The sequence below is a fragment of the Epinephelus lanceolatus genome, chromosome 24 (genome assembly GCF_041903045.1).
Source record: "Epinephelus lanceolatus isolate andai-2023 chromosome 24, ASM4190304v1, whole genome shotgun sequence".
Taxonomy (NCBI): Eukaryota; Metazoa; Chordata; class Actinopteri; order Perciformes; family Serranidae; genus Epinephelus; species Epinephelus lanceolatus.
Window position 1 is genome coordinate 22,845,294 of NC_135757.1, and position 19,366 is coordinate 22,864,659.

Below are 19,366 nucleotides of genomic sequence, written 5' to 3' on the forward strand. Positions count from 1 at the left end.
TAAATCAGAAAGGAAGGAGGAGGGGGTCGGATGTGCTCGTAAAAATGCCCCCACGATTCTCGTCTCCGCTCATTCAAGTTAATGACACACTCTCAGGCCATATATCAGGGTCTGTTTGATCCTGGTCAAGGATATTAAACTTTGATGGGTTCCCGCATTCACTAGTCCCCTTCTTCCTTTGCAGAGGACAGTGCAGGGTTCACTCAATATGTGCACCCATCTGATAGCCAACAGGAAATGACTCATAAATGCAGGCCAAAGTGTTGGCACCAAGCTGACACAGTTTCATCCCAGAATGCTTCACATCCATTTTGGCAATTTTTGCTACTTGTGATCCACAACAAAAGGTGACATGTGTGTCAGCGGGGCAGCGTCAGAAGAGTGCCAGGAGAGTGGGAACAGAGCAGCGGGGCAGTGGTACAGCAGAGGAGGGGGGTGGGAAGACTGGGCCGATGTACTGTTGGGTCACAGCGGCAGAATCTGGCGGTGGCCGTCACTGCACATCATCTGGCAGCTTGCTAAGTGTTACCTGCTAAGATACATATACTATAGCTGTTGTGTCGAGGATGGGTACGCTGCTAGTAGCAAACTGCTGGTGGCTGCCACTGCGACTGCTGGCTTGCTGTTGGGTCACATTTTTAAAAGATGTTGTGCTGCTCTGACATGTGACTGCCAGCCATCACAGAAAAAGCTTATTGATTTTAGGCATTGTGACCCAGAAATGACCAATTCATGCAAAGCTTTCTGTAAAGCTTTATAAGAAATGATTGTCTTTTTGGCAGCATGGGCCCACTTTGCCCTTACCCTTTTTTGTTTTATGTCTAGGGGTAGGGTGAATCGATTCCTGTTGGGATAGAAGAGTAGGGCGAAGTTTTAGGGCTACATCGTCTACCAAAGGTACACTTCAAACCAAGTGTTATAAGGAATCATCAACAAGAAGTCGCTTGTATGCTGATGTCTTAGTGGCTAACTCGCAGGCTACTTAACATTATATTGCTATTGCTGGTTTGTGTATGGCAATTCCACATGTTGACATATTACCATGTTGCATGCCTCCCCATCTGACACCTAAAATTTCACTAAAGCCCAGCAGCAGATTCACATCTAGGGTTGGGTGGTCTGATTGTTGTTGGGATGGAGAGGTAGGGTAAGGTGTTAGGGCTACATTGCCTTATCGGCAAGATGGCTGTAGGGGCAACAAAAGAAACCCACAAATGTAGTTTCGCCATTAATAAAGATTTAAAAATTATGATGACCACCATGTTATCTTAGTTTAATGTCATTTTAAAGCATTATGGTCCTTTTGTTTCATAACAAGCATGACAAAAGAAATCATGATTATGCCAATAACTCTGTAGTAAACTTGATAGCTAGCTAACATTACAATGTGAGTTCTAATTTGTGCATGGCAGTTCTGGGTTTGGCATATTTCCATGTTGCATTATCCCTGTTTGATGACATATGATGCCAAAAATGTTACTAAAGTTCAGCAAGTCAAGTCAGGATTTATTTCTAGAGCACATTTAAAACCAAAGTGCTGCACATAGGTGTGTACAGAGTTAGAACAACATCAATAATAAAACGATAAGAACAAGAAACGATAAGAAAACAGGGCAAACATTAAAATAGCAATTTAAGAAAAAAGAAAAAGATCATCGTGCTCAGGCTGAATGATACGCCAGGTGGAAGAGAAAGGTTTTTAGGGAGGATTTAAAAGTCTCTAGGGACTGGGAAGATCGAATGTGAAGGGGGAGGCTGTTCCAGAGCCAGGCTCTGTCACCTCGAGACTTTAGACTGGTTTTCGGCACCACCAACAGTAGTTGGTCCGAAGAAGGTTCTGGTTAGGGTGTGGTGCAAAAGGAGCTCAGAGAGGTACAGCGGGGCCAGACCGTTGAGGGCTTTAAAAACAATTAAAAGAAGTTTAAAATCAATACGAAAACTGACCGGGAGCCAGTAGAGGGAGGCTAAACCTAGCGTGATGTGGTCGCGCTTTTTCTTGCCTGTGAGGAGGCGAGCAGCAGCATTCTGGACGAGCTGTAGACGGTTGAGGGAGGACTGATCCAGGCCAACATAAAGGGAGTTACAATAGTCTAATCTGGTGGTTATGAAGGCATGGATCACCCTTTCAAAGTATGCAGCTGAGAAATAGGGCTTGGTTTTGGCTAAAAGACATAGCTGGAAAAAGCTAGTTTTGACAACAGCACTGATCTGTTTGTCAGATTTGAATTGGCTATCAAAAACCACCCCGAGATTCTTTACAGAGGAACGAATGTTGGGGTTCAGGGGGGCCAGGAAATCTGCGGAGCTGCGTGGGGACATGTGGCCTCCAAACAGGATAACCTCTGTTTTGGACTCATTAAGATTTAAGAAATTTGAGCTAAACCAAGATTTGACATCACTCAAACAATCCAGTAGAGGTTGCATTGCATCCTTGCTTAAAGAGCTTAGTGGCTGGTAAATCTGGACGTTGTCAGCAAAACAATGGAATGAAAACTTGTGCTTCTTAAAAACATCATCTAGGGGCAGCATATACAACAAGTAAACAACAGGGCCCAAGCAGCAGAGTTGCTGCTCTTGTTACCGCTCCTCTAATATCAGTGCAGACCATGACTATATAAAAAAAAGATGGATGACAAGACGGCTCCCAAAAGTAGTGATGGCCAAATGAAGCCTCATGAAGCATTTTATTTATTTTCTGAGCCCACTAGATGACACTCATGGCTTAAAGAGAGTGGCTCAAAGAATGGCAATTCAATGTGCTTTCAACCTTTTGATGAACAAAAAGCACCATCTAGTGGGCTCAGAAAATAAAGAAAATGCTTCATGAGGCTTCATTTGGCCATCACTACCCAAAAGTGAAGCCAAAACAGCTCAATTGCCCCTGGTGGCTGGCTGCAGTATAAGTCATAAACCCCGCCCCTCCATGTTAGTGCATGAAGCTTGGGCCAAATTAAAGCATCAAAGCGCAGGTCAAACAAACTTTTTACCAAAGAGGATTTCTGTTATTTTAAGTAGTTCTTATCACACTGATGTGTGTTCAAGTGTTAATTTTTCTGATAAGTTTGGTATTTATTTGATGCTATAGAAAGGGCATTTGAAGCCACGACTGACAGCTATATGTGCCAATCAGTGTGCTTGCAATCAATGGTGCTAATCAGACAAGTATATGGGCGGGAACTTGATATTGCGAAGATCCCTACTGCGCAAGATGGCAGCGGCCATATCCGGGATACTTTAGCTTCATTTTTGTACAGTGGCAGTAAATGGAGATCCGTCGTCCATCTTTATAAACAGTCTGTGGTGCAGATGTTAGCCTGCAGAGCTGGTGGCCTGGTAATGAAGCAGTGTTCTTTTTTATTTGATGACTAGTTTGATCGATTGATAGCTTGAAACTGGCACCTTTCATCGTGACTGTTAACTTAAACGGCAATGACATATCAGGGTCTTTAAGGGTTGTCCCATAGAGGAAGCTTTCAACCATTAACTCTTGTAACTCTGTTTTGAGAGGTAGGGGTAAAAATATTGAGGAACTGGGATTGGGCATTGATATGGGCATGTCAGTGGTCCCAAGTGTAGCAATTGCGTGGAACCAGTCTATTCATAGTGGATTATATTTTCCAGGCACACTTTAATGAAAGCACTTCTTAGAAGACACTCACAACAAAGTGCCCCAGGGTTACTTCTGCTGTTTATTTTCCCATTTCCCACTTTGCATTTAATTGTTTATGGTGACTGGTGGGTGAGCATCAAGCTAGCTGACTGTGACGACCCTTTGTGTTGACGATCGTGCGGAAGCTGTTCTCACACAATAACTGGCAAAGGCCCATGCTAACATTTAGAGATGGAGTCCCTGCTGGGTTTGCAGAGTATGCAAATGCATTCCCACTCTCTCCAATGGGTTTTCCTTGCTTTTTCCCCTGCTGTCAGTGTTGTTGTTGTTGATAATGGTGTTTGTTGTCGGACCGCAATGGGGGAGACATAGTGAGCTCCCACAGCTGCGCCACAGTGGCCTGGAGACAATGGGCATCCTGGGCGGCTCTGACGCAATGCAACAATTGTTTGAGGAAAGAGCAGACGCGAGTCATGAGAACACAATCTCTTCATTTCTACTTTGGATATGAGCTGCAGCATCAGGGCCTGTGGAGGGCTTCTAAGAAAGCTGTAATCTAGAAGCTTTGTTGATACCTTATATATCAATGCAGCTGTGTGAAAGTGCATTTCTGTGCAAGGAAGGTGTCTTGTGCATGCTTTTAAGAGCGTGACCATGTGTGAAAATCGTGACTTCAACAGTTTCCAGCTGTCACTGCAGTGTATCAGCTATTGTTTACACTGCAGGGGCAAAAATAACTTCCACTTTCAATGAAAAGGAGAGTACAATTTCACTTTTCCAGTCATCCCTCGTCTCACTTCCCAGTGTTAATGAGCTGCGGTTTCGCCATCGTTATCAACGACACAGGCTGTTTAATTATTCATACTGAGGCTGTTCCGTTTGCCATTGTTGCCTGGAACCCATCTTCCTTTCTCTTTTTTTTTTTTTTGCTTTAAAGAAATTCTGTTTACATGCAGCCTGGCATGACAGCTTAGACTGTTCAGTTTGGGCCGCTCTTGGTTGTATATTTATGCCCTTTAGATCCTTGATCGCTGAGAACGGAGGCGGAATTTGAGTCCCTGCCTTTTAACACAGCAAAGCATAGCCTCTGTAGATGCATAATGACGAACAGAACATATGGTTCAGAACATAAGTAGGAGCAGGTCAGGTCCGTACTGGCTCTGCAAATACTTTGATATGCTGCTTGGATTTGAAAGGAGCCATGAACTGCAGCTACGAGGGCTGTTGTGCCATGCATGTGATTGATGAATAAATAACCAGCGACCACGGGGGACCGCAGCATTTCACACACCTCCTTTTATGATCATCAATTGCCAAAAATATTCCAATATATCCTCCTCCTTCTTTCTCTCTTATCCCTCTTTTCCCACCCTCCCAACTCCTCTTTTAGATTTCTTTTGTTTCCATAGAAACTGGGTCTTGTCCCATGCATTCTTCTCTCATGGCAGTTTCCTTCCCCGCTGGATAGGCTTCTGGAAGAGTATCACTCCTTCCAAACAAGCAGCAGCAGCCTTGCCTGCAGCTTACAATATCTAATGGGAATTTTCTTACCGCAGAGATCCATCAGTCAAATGTGGGCAATAACGTGATGCAGCTAACTAAACCATATGTGGCTTCCTACTGACATAGAAGCATTCAAGGAGCTCGGTTGTATACGTTATGTAAATCAATAGCAAAGATCTTGATTGGCGAGGCAGTAATGTAGTGGCGGCGTTGACACTGGTTTTGATGCTAAGGATCAATTGCGGCCACAATATGCTGCAGCTGCATTGTGGGTTGTGTTTATAGGGGGACTGACAGGATTGCTGCAAATCAAAACTGCTGCTTAACATCAACCCATGCAGGAAACTGTATATTGTGTGATATTGATCATGCTGAAGCTGGAAATCAAAGCTGAAATAAATGCTCATCTGTATGCAACAGGTCAATAAGTTCATTTTTATAACATTTTAATAATCACAGCTTATTTATCTTAGCATCATTCATGCAATGTAAAATTTTTGAAGTATATATTTGACCGCTAATTCTTTGACTCTGTTTGCCATTTCTGAAAAGCATCTAGCTCCAAGAGGGTTGTTAATTTACCAGTAGAAACTCAAATTATTAAAAAAAAAAAAACATCCTTATTTACAATGGTGGCCCCATGCACTTCATTCAAAAAGGGCAACGCTGCCAAAGACAGTTAAATGATGGGATGGAAGATGTGTCTACACACTCAAATTGATTCAAGAATCTCATTTGTGTGTTTGAAACAAGACACAGATTGGTGCTTCGATGATAATTTTGCATGAGGTTGGAATAATCAATGACTGAAATAAGGCCAAAGCAACTGGCGCACCACAAATGTGTCCTGAGCTCAGATGGTTAACAAGCGGACGCATGAAGCTCACCACGAAGGCCAGATCAATCCTTTATGGTTTCAGTTTTGTTTTTAACCATGCTAATCCTGGGTCAAGAGTCAAGAGTCAAACTGGCCTCCAGGTTCTCGTATTTCTGGGCTCTCATGGTCACCGATATTGTGGGCCTCAGCATGTGTGACCTGACCCTATAAGTAGGTCAATTAAGGTGCAAAAGGTGACTGACAGTTACAGCAGAGCGAACACGGTGCAGCCTGCTAATCCATGCCCACAAGGGTTTTTTTTTTTTTTTAAATGGAAACACACTAAGCTGTTAGCAAAGAGCAGTGACATAGGTTACAGTGCTGATGCCCTCCCCTCCCTTAACTCCCACATACACAATTCCCCAACTGACTATGACTGTATCATGTATATGGAGATGGAAGATGGTGCTATTTTATTATTATTAAACCTTTACTCAACCAGGTAAAGACACATTGAGATTCAAGGTTTGATTCTGACAAACAAAATGCTTGAGGCAGTGGTAGACCAGCAACTCAACCAGCCGTAAAATCACTGTTTCTGTCAAAGGAGTCTGGTTCCTGTGTATGGGCGCAGCAGCAAAATGGATTTTAGCCTCCTGAAAAAGGATCACCTGAAAAAAAAAATCCATTTATGTTTAAGTGTACGCTTGCTCAGATTATTCTCACCACTTTACCTTGCCATCAGACAGCCTTTCCAACTAGGAATGAAAGCCTCTCTATTATTCTATTCAAAGCCACCAGACACCATTGACAGAAACAGTGATTTTACCTTGCAGAACACGGGAGCTGCTGGTCTGGATCATTTAGTTTGTGTTACTTTTGGTTCCAAACTAGCGTCCACAGGAGTCTGTTGCTTGGCTTCCATGCTGGTATTCTTATCTGCTTCTCCAAACTGGGAACGTAAGATCGCTAGCAGCTACTCTCTACGAAGGCTTGGCTCAGTTCGGAAGACGCACATTAGGCAGGATTGGAAGGTGTATATTTAGTGATATCATCATGCAGAATTCTGTCAGGTCACGTCAGATTTTTTTTTTTTTTGACGCGAAAACATGCAAAGGTTGCCTGGTTCAAGGTCTTTGAATCAGCCCAATCCATTGAGTTCAAGTTGACTGATTCAGCTGGCATTAAGACACAGCACCACAGCGGTACTAACGCCATTGTCAAGCTGTTGTCAAACCGTGACTAACTACAAGTGCTAAAAATAAGATAAACGCTGCTATCAAGGCTGTTTTAATTGCCCGGTCTTCCCAATATCTCCCCATATCTTCTCCATTCTTAAAACCCCAGCAAAACAGATATGTTAGCATGGCTACACATCGGTGTGTACTTAGAATGCAGATTCAAGCAGGTACCTTGGTCTCTAGTGGTTGGTAAGGGAAATCAAATTCCCCTCCCACACGGAAATCAGTTAGAGTGAACACACTCTGTATGTTAGCATGACATTACAGAAACTTTGTTGTATTTTATTGTGTTAGTCCAACTAAAACCAGATTTTTGGATAGACGAAATGGACGGAAGCTTTTAAGTTATCCAACATGGTACCACTTAAGCTAACCATAGCTAACTTGTTTGTCGATTGTCTGATCTGTGGCATGATAGGTCAACCGGAAAAAGGTTCAATACTAACAAGATAGAAGGGTACATATCGCCACCTAGTGTAGCGGAGTTGGACATACTTTGGTCAAGAAATCAATTCCCCCCCTGTGCTTGTATACTGGGACAAGGACAGCAGTCCAATTAAATGGCCAAGTCGAGCTATGACTGTAGCTCGACTTAACTGTGCATGTCAAAGTACTGAATATCAGACTGGAGATGTGCAGAAGAAACAGTGTAACAAGTAGTGAATACTATATGATATCACGCAAATACATAGGACTGCTTCAACCAAAATTTAAATTCTGTGGATACATAAGGAACACTACTGGGAAGCTACATAATGAACCTTAAAATAAACATCCAAAAAAAATAATAGAGCAGCCCTTAAAAATGGGCAACCCACATCTTTCCAGACAGACAAAATAAAGTTGCTGATGCACTGCAAACAGGGACCATTATGCCTCGGTTTGGCTCCACATTTCAGCGAATCTAGGATGCTCTTATTCCAGACACTTCAGCCGTCTGAACAGTGAATGCCTTTCTTTATGTACAAGTAAGCCTGGCTCACCTTTTTTCCAAATGCACAAAAAATGTATTCAGCAGTTTCTTTGGTCAGATTTGCAACGACACCAAAGTGTTTTCCATTGTGAATGAAACAGCAAAGCAAAGCAGGTAGACATGCATAAGATAACCTCACCCCGCTCCTAGCTGCGGCACCATTTGACAAAACCCACTGTAATTAAGTTTACAGGCTGATTGTTGTGGATTATTTGCTAAGCTGACACTTGTCAACATAGAACATGCTTTCCTGTTGGCAGCTCACACTGGGGATTTAACCAGGTTATTAAAGCTTAACCCATTTCAATTCAGCTTGTGCTAAATGGATAACAACCACAGAGATGGATTTCCATTTTATCCTAATTCACAGGATCATACCCACGTACTCTATTTCCTGATGGTTCTCTTTTCAGAACACCCATCTGCATCAAGCATTTCTCTTTCATCATCTGTTAGTATAATTTCATCTTGTAGTCGAAGCGCTGAAAGAAATGGGAGGCTGCTTTTCAGTCAGAGAGCGCAAAATATATGCTGCAAAATAGAGTGCAAAGGGGCAACACGCACATCTTCATAATTAATAGTGACTGCCAAATTAATTACTGCCTGCATACTTGTAACCTGTTATTCTGAATGATCTGACTCAAACAGATGGATAAACAGATATAAACAGTGTGCAGGTATTAGAGGAATTCATTCAGCAGCTGGAACTTCAAGTAGGCACCACCAGAGGTGCAACATCAGGAGCAACTGGTGGGTCGCGGTCCAAAAGTGGGTCACAGGTCCATTCTGAATGGACGGCAAGTGACTTGTCAATGTGTTGAGTTTGTAAAAAACACATTGTATTTTTAAGTACAGTGAATTTTCAGTGCAGAACTTTTATTTTGAAGTGCTGTTTCTTGCTGTAGAGTGAGTGATGGATGGACATTTACTTGACAGAGACAGCAAACTAGCTCGACAACATGGCCAAACACAAGAATGGTGCCGAATGTATTAAACTGTGTGGATGGCTAAGGAGAAATCTGGACCCCGTGGCTGCACCAGTTGGGAACCACTGCCTAAACACTCCCATAAAGACACTGTAGGCGAGGGCAGGGTAATTTGAGCCAGTGGGGAAGCTGAGGCACCCCTTACATCTAGGCAGACATAGACAGAATTGGTCATGTGACCACACATTTTTGAAGAGTTACCCTTTTTACTCACCCTATGATGAAAAATGGAGCATATGGAACAAATGGTACGGACATTTAAGTTGAAGACATTTTTTTGGTTGCCATTTTAAGTGATTCTTTTTAATGCTCAAGGAGTCATGATTCCTGCGTCTGAGCAATTACAGACATTACAGGCTTTATGAAGTTAGGAAGTTACAATATGAATCTGTACTGTTAACAGTATGCATTACATTCTTATGCTTTGTTCACAATATGAGCTACAGCAACAGGCTGCAAGTTATTTTCAATTCAAGCTCGTGACATGAAGCTACAAACTGACACCTGACACTTGTCGCTGCAGATGGGCGTGACATACAAATCAAAGTTGAGCAAGCTTCAATACTTTTTATTAATAAAAGTGGCTTTTAGTTTGTTTTTTTGTAACGTGGGGAAAAGTGGTGTGTCATGATTTATGTGAATAATAAATCTGCTTAAGTAACAACAAGCTATGACCAATAAGACAGTGTTAAAATATAACATTAACCAATGCTGATGATCTGATTTGAAAGCACTTTTTAGCACAAGCCTATGGCATTTTACATTATTTAAATTGGCCTAGCAGCTAGCAGACTTTTTCTATACTCATATGAAGCCTAGGACAACAGCAACATTTAACAAAGGAAACGTTACAAAATCCGGCTCCATTAAAGCTCACAAGGTTTACCGACAAAACAGCCGTCTTATACTAAACATGTTTTACAAACAAATGCAACATACTAACATTATTAGCGCCAGCCTATAGCATTTTTCATTGTATAAATTAGCCTAGCGACGAGCGGAGATTTCCTCTGCTCATATGAAGCCAGGATAAATCCCAAAGTATAAACCCCTGAAGGACACAAGACTTTAAATGCAATTTTTATGGAGGCTTAGAAGGCGCAGAAGTATAAATCCTGCTGAAGAAGATGCTGCTCAATCTCAAGTCATTGATTAAGTACTGACAACACAAAAGCAGTGGAGAAGCAAAGAATACATGCTCTGGATGTGTTCACGACAACAGAACATTGTTTGCACGGACAGTTTTACTCTTGAAATACAAATACATATAACATAAAAGTGAGAAACTATCCCTTTTCTGGTATTGATTGTATTGATGTGAGGAACGAACTTCAAAATGAAAACATAGTATTGGGAGTTTCAATATTTTAAGATCGATCACACCACCCCTAGTGCACAAGGGAATGCAAAATGTAATGTTAAAATGGGGCTCAGATAACGATGAAAAGCATTAATAGTTTCTTGGCCAAATACAAACTTTAGATGACGTTCAGTTGGGGTGCGTTGTTGCAAGTAAAAGACACACACAAGCTTGTGATGACGTAAATACATTAACAAGTATTTGAGCAACACTTCAAAGGTGACTTCAAAGTAATGAAAAAAATAGACAACTATTAAATATCTTTTACTTATTGGTAACCTTATTAAAACATACCACCACAGCAGTTAACTCTTTTTACACAATTTTTGAATGAAACAAATATATATAAAATCCTGCTTTTTTTAACACATTTTTTGAATGAAAAATATAAATATACATTTCTGCTTTAACAGTTTTACTCAATTAAAATAAAAAGTATAGTGCAGCTGGTCAGCTTTAAAGCCTGCTCAGATTCAGTTTTACTAGGAACTTACTTAGCTTTCCCACTTTGTTAAAGTGCAGTAAACAAAACATGCTTATATCTAAAGTGTAGCTTAAACAATTTTACTCAACTCCAGTGGCGCTGATTATTTCTTTAGCGCGATGGTCAGGGAAACGCTCTTTCTTTTTAAACGACGACGATATCGTAGTTTGCACCAGATTGCTTTTTCTAGTCGTGCCGGTTAACGTTCAAACTCGGGTGGTGTCGCTTTAGATGCGTTAGCATGTTAGACGTGTTTCCAAGTACATACCCGACTGCTGTTCTGCAGTGTCGGCACACTGCTTTTGTCTTGTCCACTTGTTTATTTCCATCTTCGTATTTTACCCTGAAACCAAAGTGTTCCCAAACGGAGGACTTAAAGTTTGCGGGTGGGTCTTCAGGTTCGTCAGGCTCACTTGCCATGTTGTCAAAATGCTAGAATGCGCTGCACAAAGTGAAAGCGGAGATTTACGGTCGGACTCGGCCCATCACTAAATTATGTCCGTCAGGGAACTAGATATTTTAAATGGTTCGGCTCGCAAAAACAGAATCAAAATAAAACAAAATAAAATAAAATAATATCCTGCGCCAAATAATTCGGTACAGGGTCGTGCCGAACCGAAAGTCGCTTACCGAACGGTTTGACACAAATACATGTACCGTTATGGCCCTAGTGGACACCATTACTTTTTACTTTTTTTCATTTTGGATTTTGACCATCATGCCACACCTCTATAAACAGAAGACAGCTTCAGGATCTCTCGTGGATTTGGACAGAGCAGTGGGAGAAGGACTGATAGTAAGTCAATACAACAACTGGTAAGATTGGCAGGTTGACTTTAAAGCAATACATAAATATGAATCAACTAGGGGGAGTTATAAGAACGGAATATAATTTAACCAAATGTGACTCAACTTATCCTCTTCCTCCACTCAACTTCCCTCATATTAGTGGCAATTTGAGCTAAGAGACCACATTTTTCTTTGAACGTCATATTTTGAAAACAAACCACAGAAAGTGATTATTCTGAGGGAATCACCACATCCTGAAGTATATGTACATATTTTAGATGGAGGCATTACTGTCAGTTGAAATTAAAAAAGCTGTTCCTTCATTTTTTTGAATGGGGAAGTCTCGATCGATGGGCTTCAGAATCTAAGACCACCACTGGGCGTTGCACACAGCAGGCGTAAAGCCAGACTTGCTCCAAATTAACATGCTAACCTCTCAGACCTTTAAGTGTGACAGCAGCGATAAGAGCTGTGTGGAGATTGAGGAGGCAATTATAAAAAGCCCAACAAACAGCAGGTCGATGATGTTTTAATGGAAGCTTTAATCTTCTCAGAGGGAGATATGATGTGGATATTGGACTTTTTTATGTGTTCAGTTTTGTATTAGATGCAACAAATGATCATTTCTATCCTTTTTTTTAAAAAACTTTAACTGCTGTGTTTGTTTAATCACTGCACAAACAAAAGACACATTGTAAGCTAATGCCAGGCCAGGGCATTAGGGCAGGGCAGAGCTCCATTAACCTGTGAAAGAGAATCAAAAAAGTAGTCGCAACTTCATTGAAGCCAGCCCTCTTGTCCAATTGCAACTAATGATTAACTGTATCCCAGCCTCTAGCAGCGTTCAATTGACACGACATAGTTCACAATTCTCTTAATAGCTCGTTCAATCAGTCATTTGCGATTCACTGGGGTGAATTGGCAGTCCCAATCCACTAAAAAGATGGAACAAATTGTTCAAGAGTTGCACATCACTAATCAGACCATTAAGTCTGAACAACACCAGCGACTTGAAAAGACAAGAGGCACTGGCTGCTGGTGGGATGACTCAACAGAGAGTGAGCCGAGCCTGAGTCTGTTCCACTGCTGCCCTCTGTGAGAAAACAACAAATGTTTGGTTACGTCTGGAATGTTTGAACAGATGGAGGAGAACCCTCTCCGCCAGTCACCGTCGCCTGAAGGTAGCCCGCCCTAATGCGGCAAGCCACAGACAGGAAACAACCCCTACATCATGCTCGACATATACATGATCGCACACATATCTGCCACCTCCTTAGCAACTCCCCGAAGCTTGTCTTTGCAATAACTCAAGCAGCGCCTCCCCTAACACTGACCCCAGAAACCCCTGGCAACCTCCGCTTCAGCCGCACTCCTCTCATTACGCTGGTTGTTTTCTCGCCAGAGCCCTGGGCTCCTTCATTATGGGGCCTTGCTGCACTTACTGGCAAGCCCCCCAGGGCTCGTTATCGATAGCTCTGCACTGAGCAGCCCAGCCGATTGGAAAGACTTGCTGCCGAGGCTCAATGGACGTGCGGGGGCGAGCAGGGAGAATTCATTAGAGCCTAGTGGCACCACTGAATTTGATGCAGCAACTGCGACTTATGCCTCGGTCTGATAGGAACAATTTATTGGAGGGGAGTCTTTTCCCCCATGCTGTGACGTGGGGATGAGAGGGGGCTGTAAACACTGGGCTCTTCTTGCGGCGCGCGGAGATAACAGTGGCAGAAGGTTATCTGCACCGCAACAGGAGTGATGTATGCATGGCAAATACGGGAGAGTGGCATGCTATTGCCTCCCTCTTCCCACTCCCCTCTCATGGCCTGATGTCTGTGTCTTTCATCTTTACTGATCTGATCTGCTGGTGAAATAAAGATCTGTGGTAAACACTGGAAGGTGTGTGGCTGTGGTTGTCTCAGGTGACTTTTACACACAGCGGCCACCTGCCTCTTTTTCTCACTTTGTTCCAGCTGAAATCATTACCTGAAACCTGTGACCATTTAACTCCTTAAACACAAAACCACACACACATCTGTTTAGCATATACACTCATACCCCAATGGACACTCCTCCAAGCGGCCCTTAAAACAAGCCACTGAATACTGATTACAGCCTCTCCTCTTGCTAACCCCTTCATTATCATGTCTTCAATTCATATCCTTTCTAGCCGCAGCGTGCCTGAAATCTTCCGCAGAGCTCTCCGATGTGTTTACCCCTGCTCTTGGGTGACTGACTTGCTTGAGGACAAAGGAAACAATGTCCCCGTTTAAGGCTGTTCTGCTCTGTGACAGCACCCTGGCAAGCGGAGGCAGCTTCTCTAGTGGCCGGCCTTGAACGTATGTGAGAGCAAAGACAAGACAACGATGGGAGAGAAAAGAGCCATCGCTGGGAAATGAGGTAGGCGCTGTTGGATGTGTGACGGGTAGTGGCTTCCTGGTCATTATGAGGTCACGCATAGTCTAAGCACATACAAAATCTACACACACAAACACTCCTTGCCCCCTTCACCTCAATTTCTGTCGTTGCCCTGTGGAATCTGCTCCATCGATCTGTCCGGGGCCAACTCGAGTAAATGTACTATTCACAATCTGTCTCCTTGCTTCTAATTTCCATTTGAGCGATTGGCCGGTATGGCTGGAGCATCGCCCAGAGGCTGAAGTCCATGGAGAGTGACTCTATTGTCTAGTGCTTTATTTATCCCTCTCTGGGCTGGAAAACTACAGCCCCCCCACCAGCCACCACCCTCCAACTCAGCAGCCAGGAGCAGCAGAAGAATGGACTCTGCAGAGGAGCGAAGGGAGCTGTCTGCTACACGGCAACTGAAGTCCGTCTCACACAGGGTTTGGCGGAGTTGCGGCAGCGCCTAGACAGCGCTTGGGCCGCTTTCAGGTTCACTGGCGAGGGTTTAAACAGCCGAGGCGTTCAAGGGAGCTCCGGGAACATGAAAGAAGCTCTTTTCTGACTTGCTTGTGGGCCTTGGATTCATTGTGGACACCATGTGATTGCAATGTTCTCAGGCAAATTAGCATTTTGCACTTGTTTTGAAAGTACAAATACCACAGTGAGCCAAAATGTTGCTCCACTGACAGTAGCAGCTGCTTCAAAGACGAACAGTAACAATGTCAGCATTTACTTTTCTCATGATACGCCTGTAGTTTGCTGGTATGTCTCTATAAAACTAGCAAGTGAAGCAAAACTATCAAAGTTATTATGCTCTGGCTGACCTTAGATGAACTTTAGGGTGTCACAGCGGCAACACTACAGTCAGTACACTCCATATTTCAAATCTAAAGTGCGTTGATATATTTTCAGAACATAAAGCAACACAGAAGATGCCTCCACAGCCTCTAAACTCACAATATCAACAGAGAAAGCATAGGGAAATCCTGGAGAATACTGCTCTGAACATATTTCTCATTTATATTATGTTTATTTTATCACAGATAGGCCTGTTATTAATATTCCACAGACTTTTAAAGTATCATTATGACTCACAGCTTTGCTTTTATCCACCGTGCTTAAAATGAGACTCACAGCTAAAGAGTTTCTTATCTACCTGACGACATAACAAACACATCAGTGCCGATAGCGTAAGGATCTTTTCGTAAGACTGGCAAAAAAAACGTTTCAAATATGTTGACATCACAGAAAGGAAGACACAAAACTGTGTTATGTATGCCTGCAAACAAACTAGGCTAATACTTTGAGTGTTTCAAATAATGCGGAGTAAATGATCCGTCCCTTAAAGCAAATTGAAATGATGCATTTTCTCATTTTCTTTGTGGCATGGAGAGAATTAGAAGGAACGTCTTAGCGGGACGACTTCCTTCCTGAAACCCTTAATTTGAAATTGAAAATCACGTTATGTTTTTTTCCCCCCATTGAAGATGAAAAGTAACACTGACGTGAACCCATCTTTTTGAAGCTGTGAGGCCGCTGCGAGCAGAGGCTGTGATTGATGTTGTAGTATAAATGTCTACCATGTGTGCCAAGGCATACTGGGGGAGAGGGCTGGAATAGTTGCTCCTGAAAAGGTTAACTTAAAAACGGTGGAGGTAATAGACATGTGGGAGGTAAAGAATGAAGACAGAAGAAATGAAGATGGAGCAGAAAAAGATTAAAGGGAAGGAAGAGAACAAAGACACATGGAGAAAGTCGCGGAAAAACCAGGAATCAGACTTCACTCTGTCATTTCTTTTCTAATAACTCCCATGGCCATGTATGACCATCTGCCTGCGGAACACTGCAGGGCCCGCGCTGGCTGCACAAGTGCCTGTCTGACTTTGCCTCTGCCAGGACCCCATCCACCTGCAGTGACCTAACAGAGCGCCCGTCTGCTTAGAAAGTCCCCACCTGGCCCAAATCTGGCTCAGTCATGTCCTCCGTGTGTCTGGCCTGTGTCACAGAGTGTGTGTGTGTGTGCGCGCGCGTGAATACATTTCGGGTATCCATGCATGGGTGTTTTTTGTGAATGTAAGTAAGCGTGATGTTCAGGTGTCAGAGGGAGCACAGGCAAACGAGGGAGCCGGGGACATTAGCTGTCTATGAAACGTAAAGAGGGACAACCTCATGCTCGCTGTCCTTCCCAGTCGGCCAGTACTAAGCAGGCAACAGATGGCCTGCTGGCATAATAAGCTGTATAATGGCCACACACAGGCATACACACACACACTTGGCACAAAGAGAGAAGACGGAGCTACGTCTTCCTAGTACTATAAAGAACAGAGGATAAAAAGGAGGAGAAGTGCAGTCAGAGGGCTGGCTTGACACTGCAGCTTCAGGATGAGCACTGAAAGACAAAACTGTATGTGCAGTGTGAAGGATTCAGAGAGAGCTATCGGCAGAAATGGAATATCATATTCATAGGTATGTTTCATTAGGGTTTGTTTTAGCTTAGAATGAGCCCTGTATATCTACACAGGGAGCAGGTCCGCTTCAACAGTCCTCCATGTCACACTACCATGTTTCTACAGTAGCCCAGAAGAGACAAACCAAACACTGGCTGTGGATAGGATTTCACATTTTCACTTTACCTGAAGGCCACCATAGATTCTTTATTCAGACACTCCAAAGGCCGACTGTTGCAGCGCCTCACATCATCCGTGTCTCAGCCAAAAAGCTGCACATGAACACACCATGGAGACTACAACCAATGGCCAACTTGCATGTAGGTTTTGTCCCTGTGTGAGAAGAAATAACTTTGCATAGCAGCAGGCGGCGTTGGACTGTATTCATTCAAAAAAGGAAACTGGAAGACTGATAGGACAGATTCAAGACGCTAGTTAGCTAGTTAGCACATAACCTGCACCTTTAAAGAGTAACTCTTGACACCAGAACAAAAAGCAGTCATGTCATGGTTAACTAACATGTTGTCCACACGTATGCAGGTATTTTTGGAAACAAGGTTTTGTCCCTCCTTTGCGCTCAAAAAAAATCCTGTCCACACAAGCACTGTGGTTAAAGAAGAAAAAAAAAACTCTCTGTCCAAATTAACAAAAAACAAAACAAAAACAAAAAACAGAATTGAAGTGCTGTCAAGAGCATTCCAAACCAAGAGGCGAAGATATCTCTGACCATAAAGCCATGCAAAGAAGATAATGTTGTTTAATCAGCAGTCAGAAGTAAAAAAGCTGTTACTGGAGGGCTACCTGAAGCAGTGACCTCTGTAGCACATTCTGATGCCTCTGTTCCTCAATATAGTGAATGAGTTACCATACATTTCTGTATAAACATATAAAAAGTTGTGTTAGTAAGATTAAAGCCAGCACTATTTGCACACATTGCTCAAAATGTCACCACATTTGTGTCACCTCACAAAGAAGATAAATGCACACACTCTGATGTTACAAGTGTTTAGGAAAATCTTGACCCTCAGCATAGAGCAGCACTGTTTTCAGTGACTTCAGACACAGTTTGTGTGTGGATGAAAGGTTGAGACCACGGATGTATAAATCAAACTGGATACGGCGTTGGAGGAAGGGCCCCGTTTATTGCTATGAAAGTTGCTCAGTGACACGTGAAGCCAAAAAAGTCTGACTTCCTGGGTATAACATAACCTGTATCCTCACCATCGTTGGGCTCATAGTGAGTGGTCAACTTCTGACTTAGTACTCCGCTAGCTTGAATGGGAGTAAAATTATTTAATTATGTGGCTCTTCTAGACTTTCCAAATGTTCTTGGACTGAATTAATCAAATCCTGAAAGTGAAACGAATAATTTCGTGGGGGTTGTGAAATATATCTACTGATTTACAGACATCTCTTAAAAACTTTTTTGGGCCCTATGGCATCACATGATGGATCTGGAAGTTGTACTCCACAGTTTGGCCACGGCGAAAAACTGTCTTAAACGCTGAGCACACTTCCAGGGGACCTGGCCAAAAACGAAAATACTACATTTTAAAATAACCTAAAACTTCTGTTTATAGCCCGTACTATTATTTACTAAAATCACTGAAGTCAGCAGGCTTATATTTGGGACAGGCGTCTATATGGGACAGGCCTTTAATTCCTTTCACACAAAACTGTTGCTCAGCAAAGATTGGAAAATAGAATCAAATAGTCTATTCTAACCAGTATGAATATTACTTGTATAAAAATTAGGCTTCAGATAACATAACAATTATGAATCATTCATTTGATCTGGCACCGACAGTGTATCCAATGGCGAAAGAGTTACAACACTTGGGGATAACAGCAACCAGCACGCTGACACAACACCACTTTATCTTGTTAAAACAATATTCACAACTTGGATTAATTTCTATGAAAAACCCTTTTGATTCTTTTAATCTGAGGACCCTTCCCGACTGAAGGAATACAAATAATTTACAGGGTAATCAAGGAGTGGACATATATATTTAGGTAGCCAACAACCCAGTTTCATGCATCCAAAGAACTCCAAAGCATCCAAAGAACAAAAGCGTCTAACTGAGGCAGGCATTTATTGGTCAAAATGTGTAGCCAAAGCAGGCTAGTAAAAGGGACTGGGCATTTAATTGGGATTAGGTTTTTAAATGAAGTTTTAAAGTATACCCAAATCCATGTGGACTAGGCATAAAACACCCTTTTACCTCACTGTCCAATTTCAACAAATGTCAGTTTTGGTACTCAACATGAAATAAAATTGATTCCCTAGCATACAAGATTTTATTTTCAAAATACATTATCGGTATTTTGGCTTAAAAATGAAATATCGGCACTGACCAACATGCTGATAATATCGGTACATCATATTGGCCAATATCGGCTTGCTGGTGGGCCAGATGATCACTAAAATTAGGTGGGGAAAAAAGTGGATATATCAATATCGGTATCGGTTATCGGCCAAATATGTTTTTATATATTGGCATTGGATAACAGGAAAAAATCCAGTATCTTGCATCCCTAGATTTTACCTATTTCTGCTTTGAGAGTGGTACTAAACAATGCTATTCATCAGGTTTTAGACATAACAGATCACATGAATCTGAACATAGTTCTCTGGACAGTAAACTGAAACAACACACTGGCTTAAATCTAATCAAATATAAAGAAACATTCCCACTACACCTTCAAAATGTAGCATTCAGTTACCAAAATCTGAAAAATATAAGCATTTGGAAGCA

The 19,366-nt window shown here is 42.3% G+C and overlaps 1 protein-coding gene across 3 annotated transcripts in view; it reads right to left on the reverse strand.

Annotated features, from left to right (window-relative positions):
* Positions 1-19,366, reverse strand: part of ncam2a (neural cell adhesion molecule 2a) — a 546,541-nt gene that overhangs the window by 235,535 nt on the left and 291,640 nt on the right. For 2 of the 3 annotated variants that reach the window (XM_078165635.1, XM_078165634.1), the window contains exon 1: positions 11,243-11,378. The exons of the other annotated variant lie outside the window; for it this stretch is intronic. In XM_078165635.1, the coding sequence (XP_078021761.1) occupies positions 11,243-11,303 (61 nt within the window). In that variant the 5' untranslated portion in view covers positions 11,304-11,378. Of the gene's footprint in view, positions 1-11,242; positions 11,379-19,366 lie in introns of those variants that run through there. 3 annotated transcript variants of the gene reach the window in all.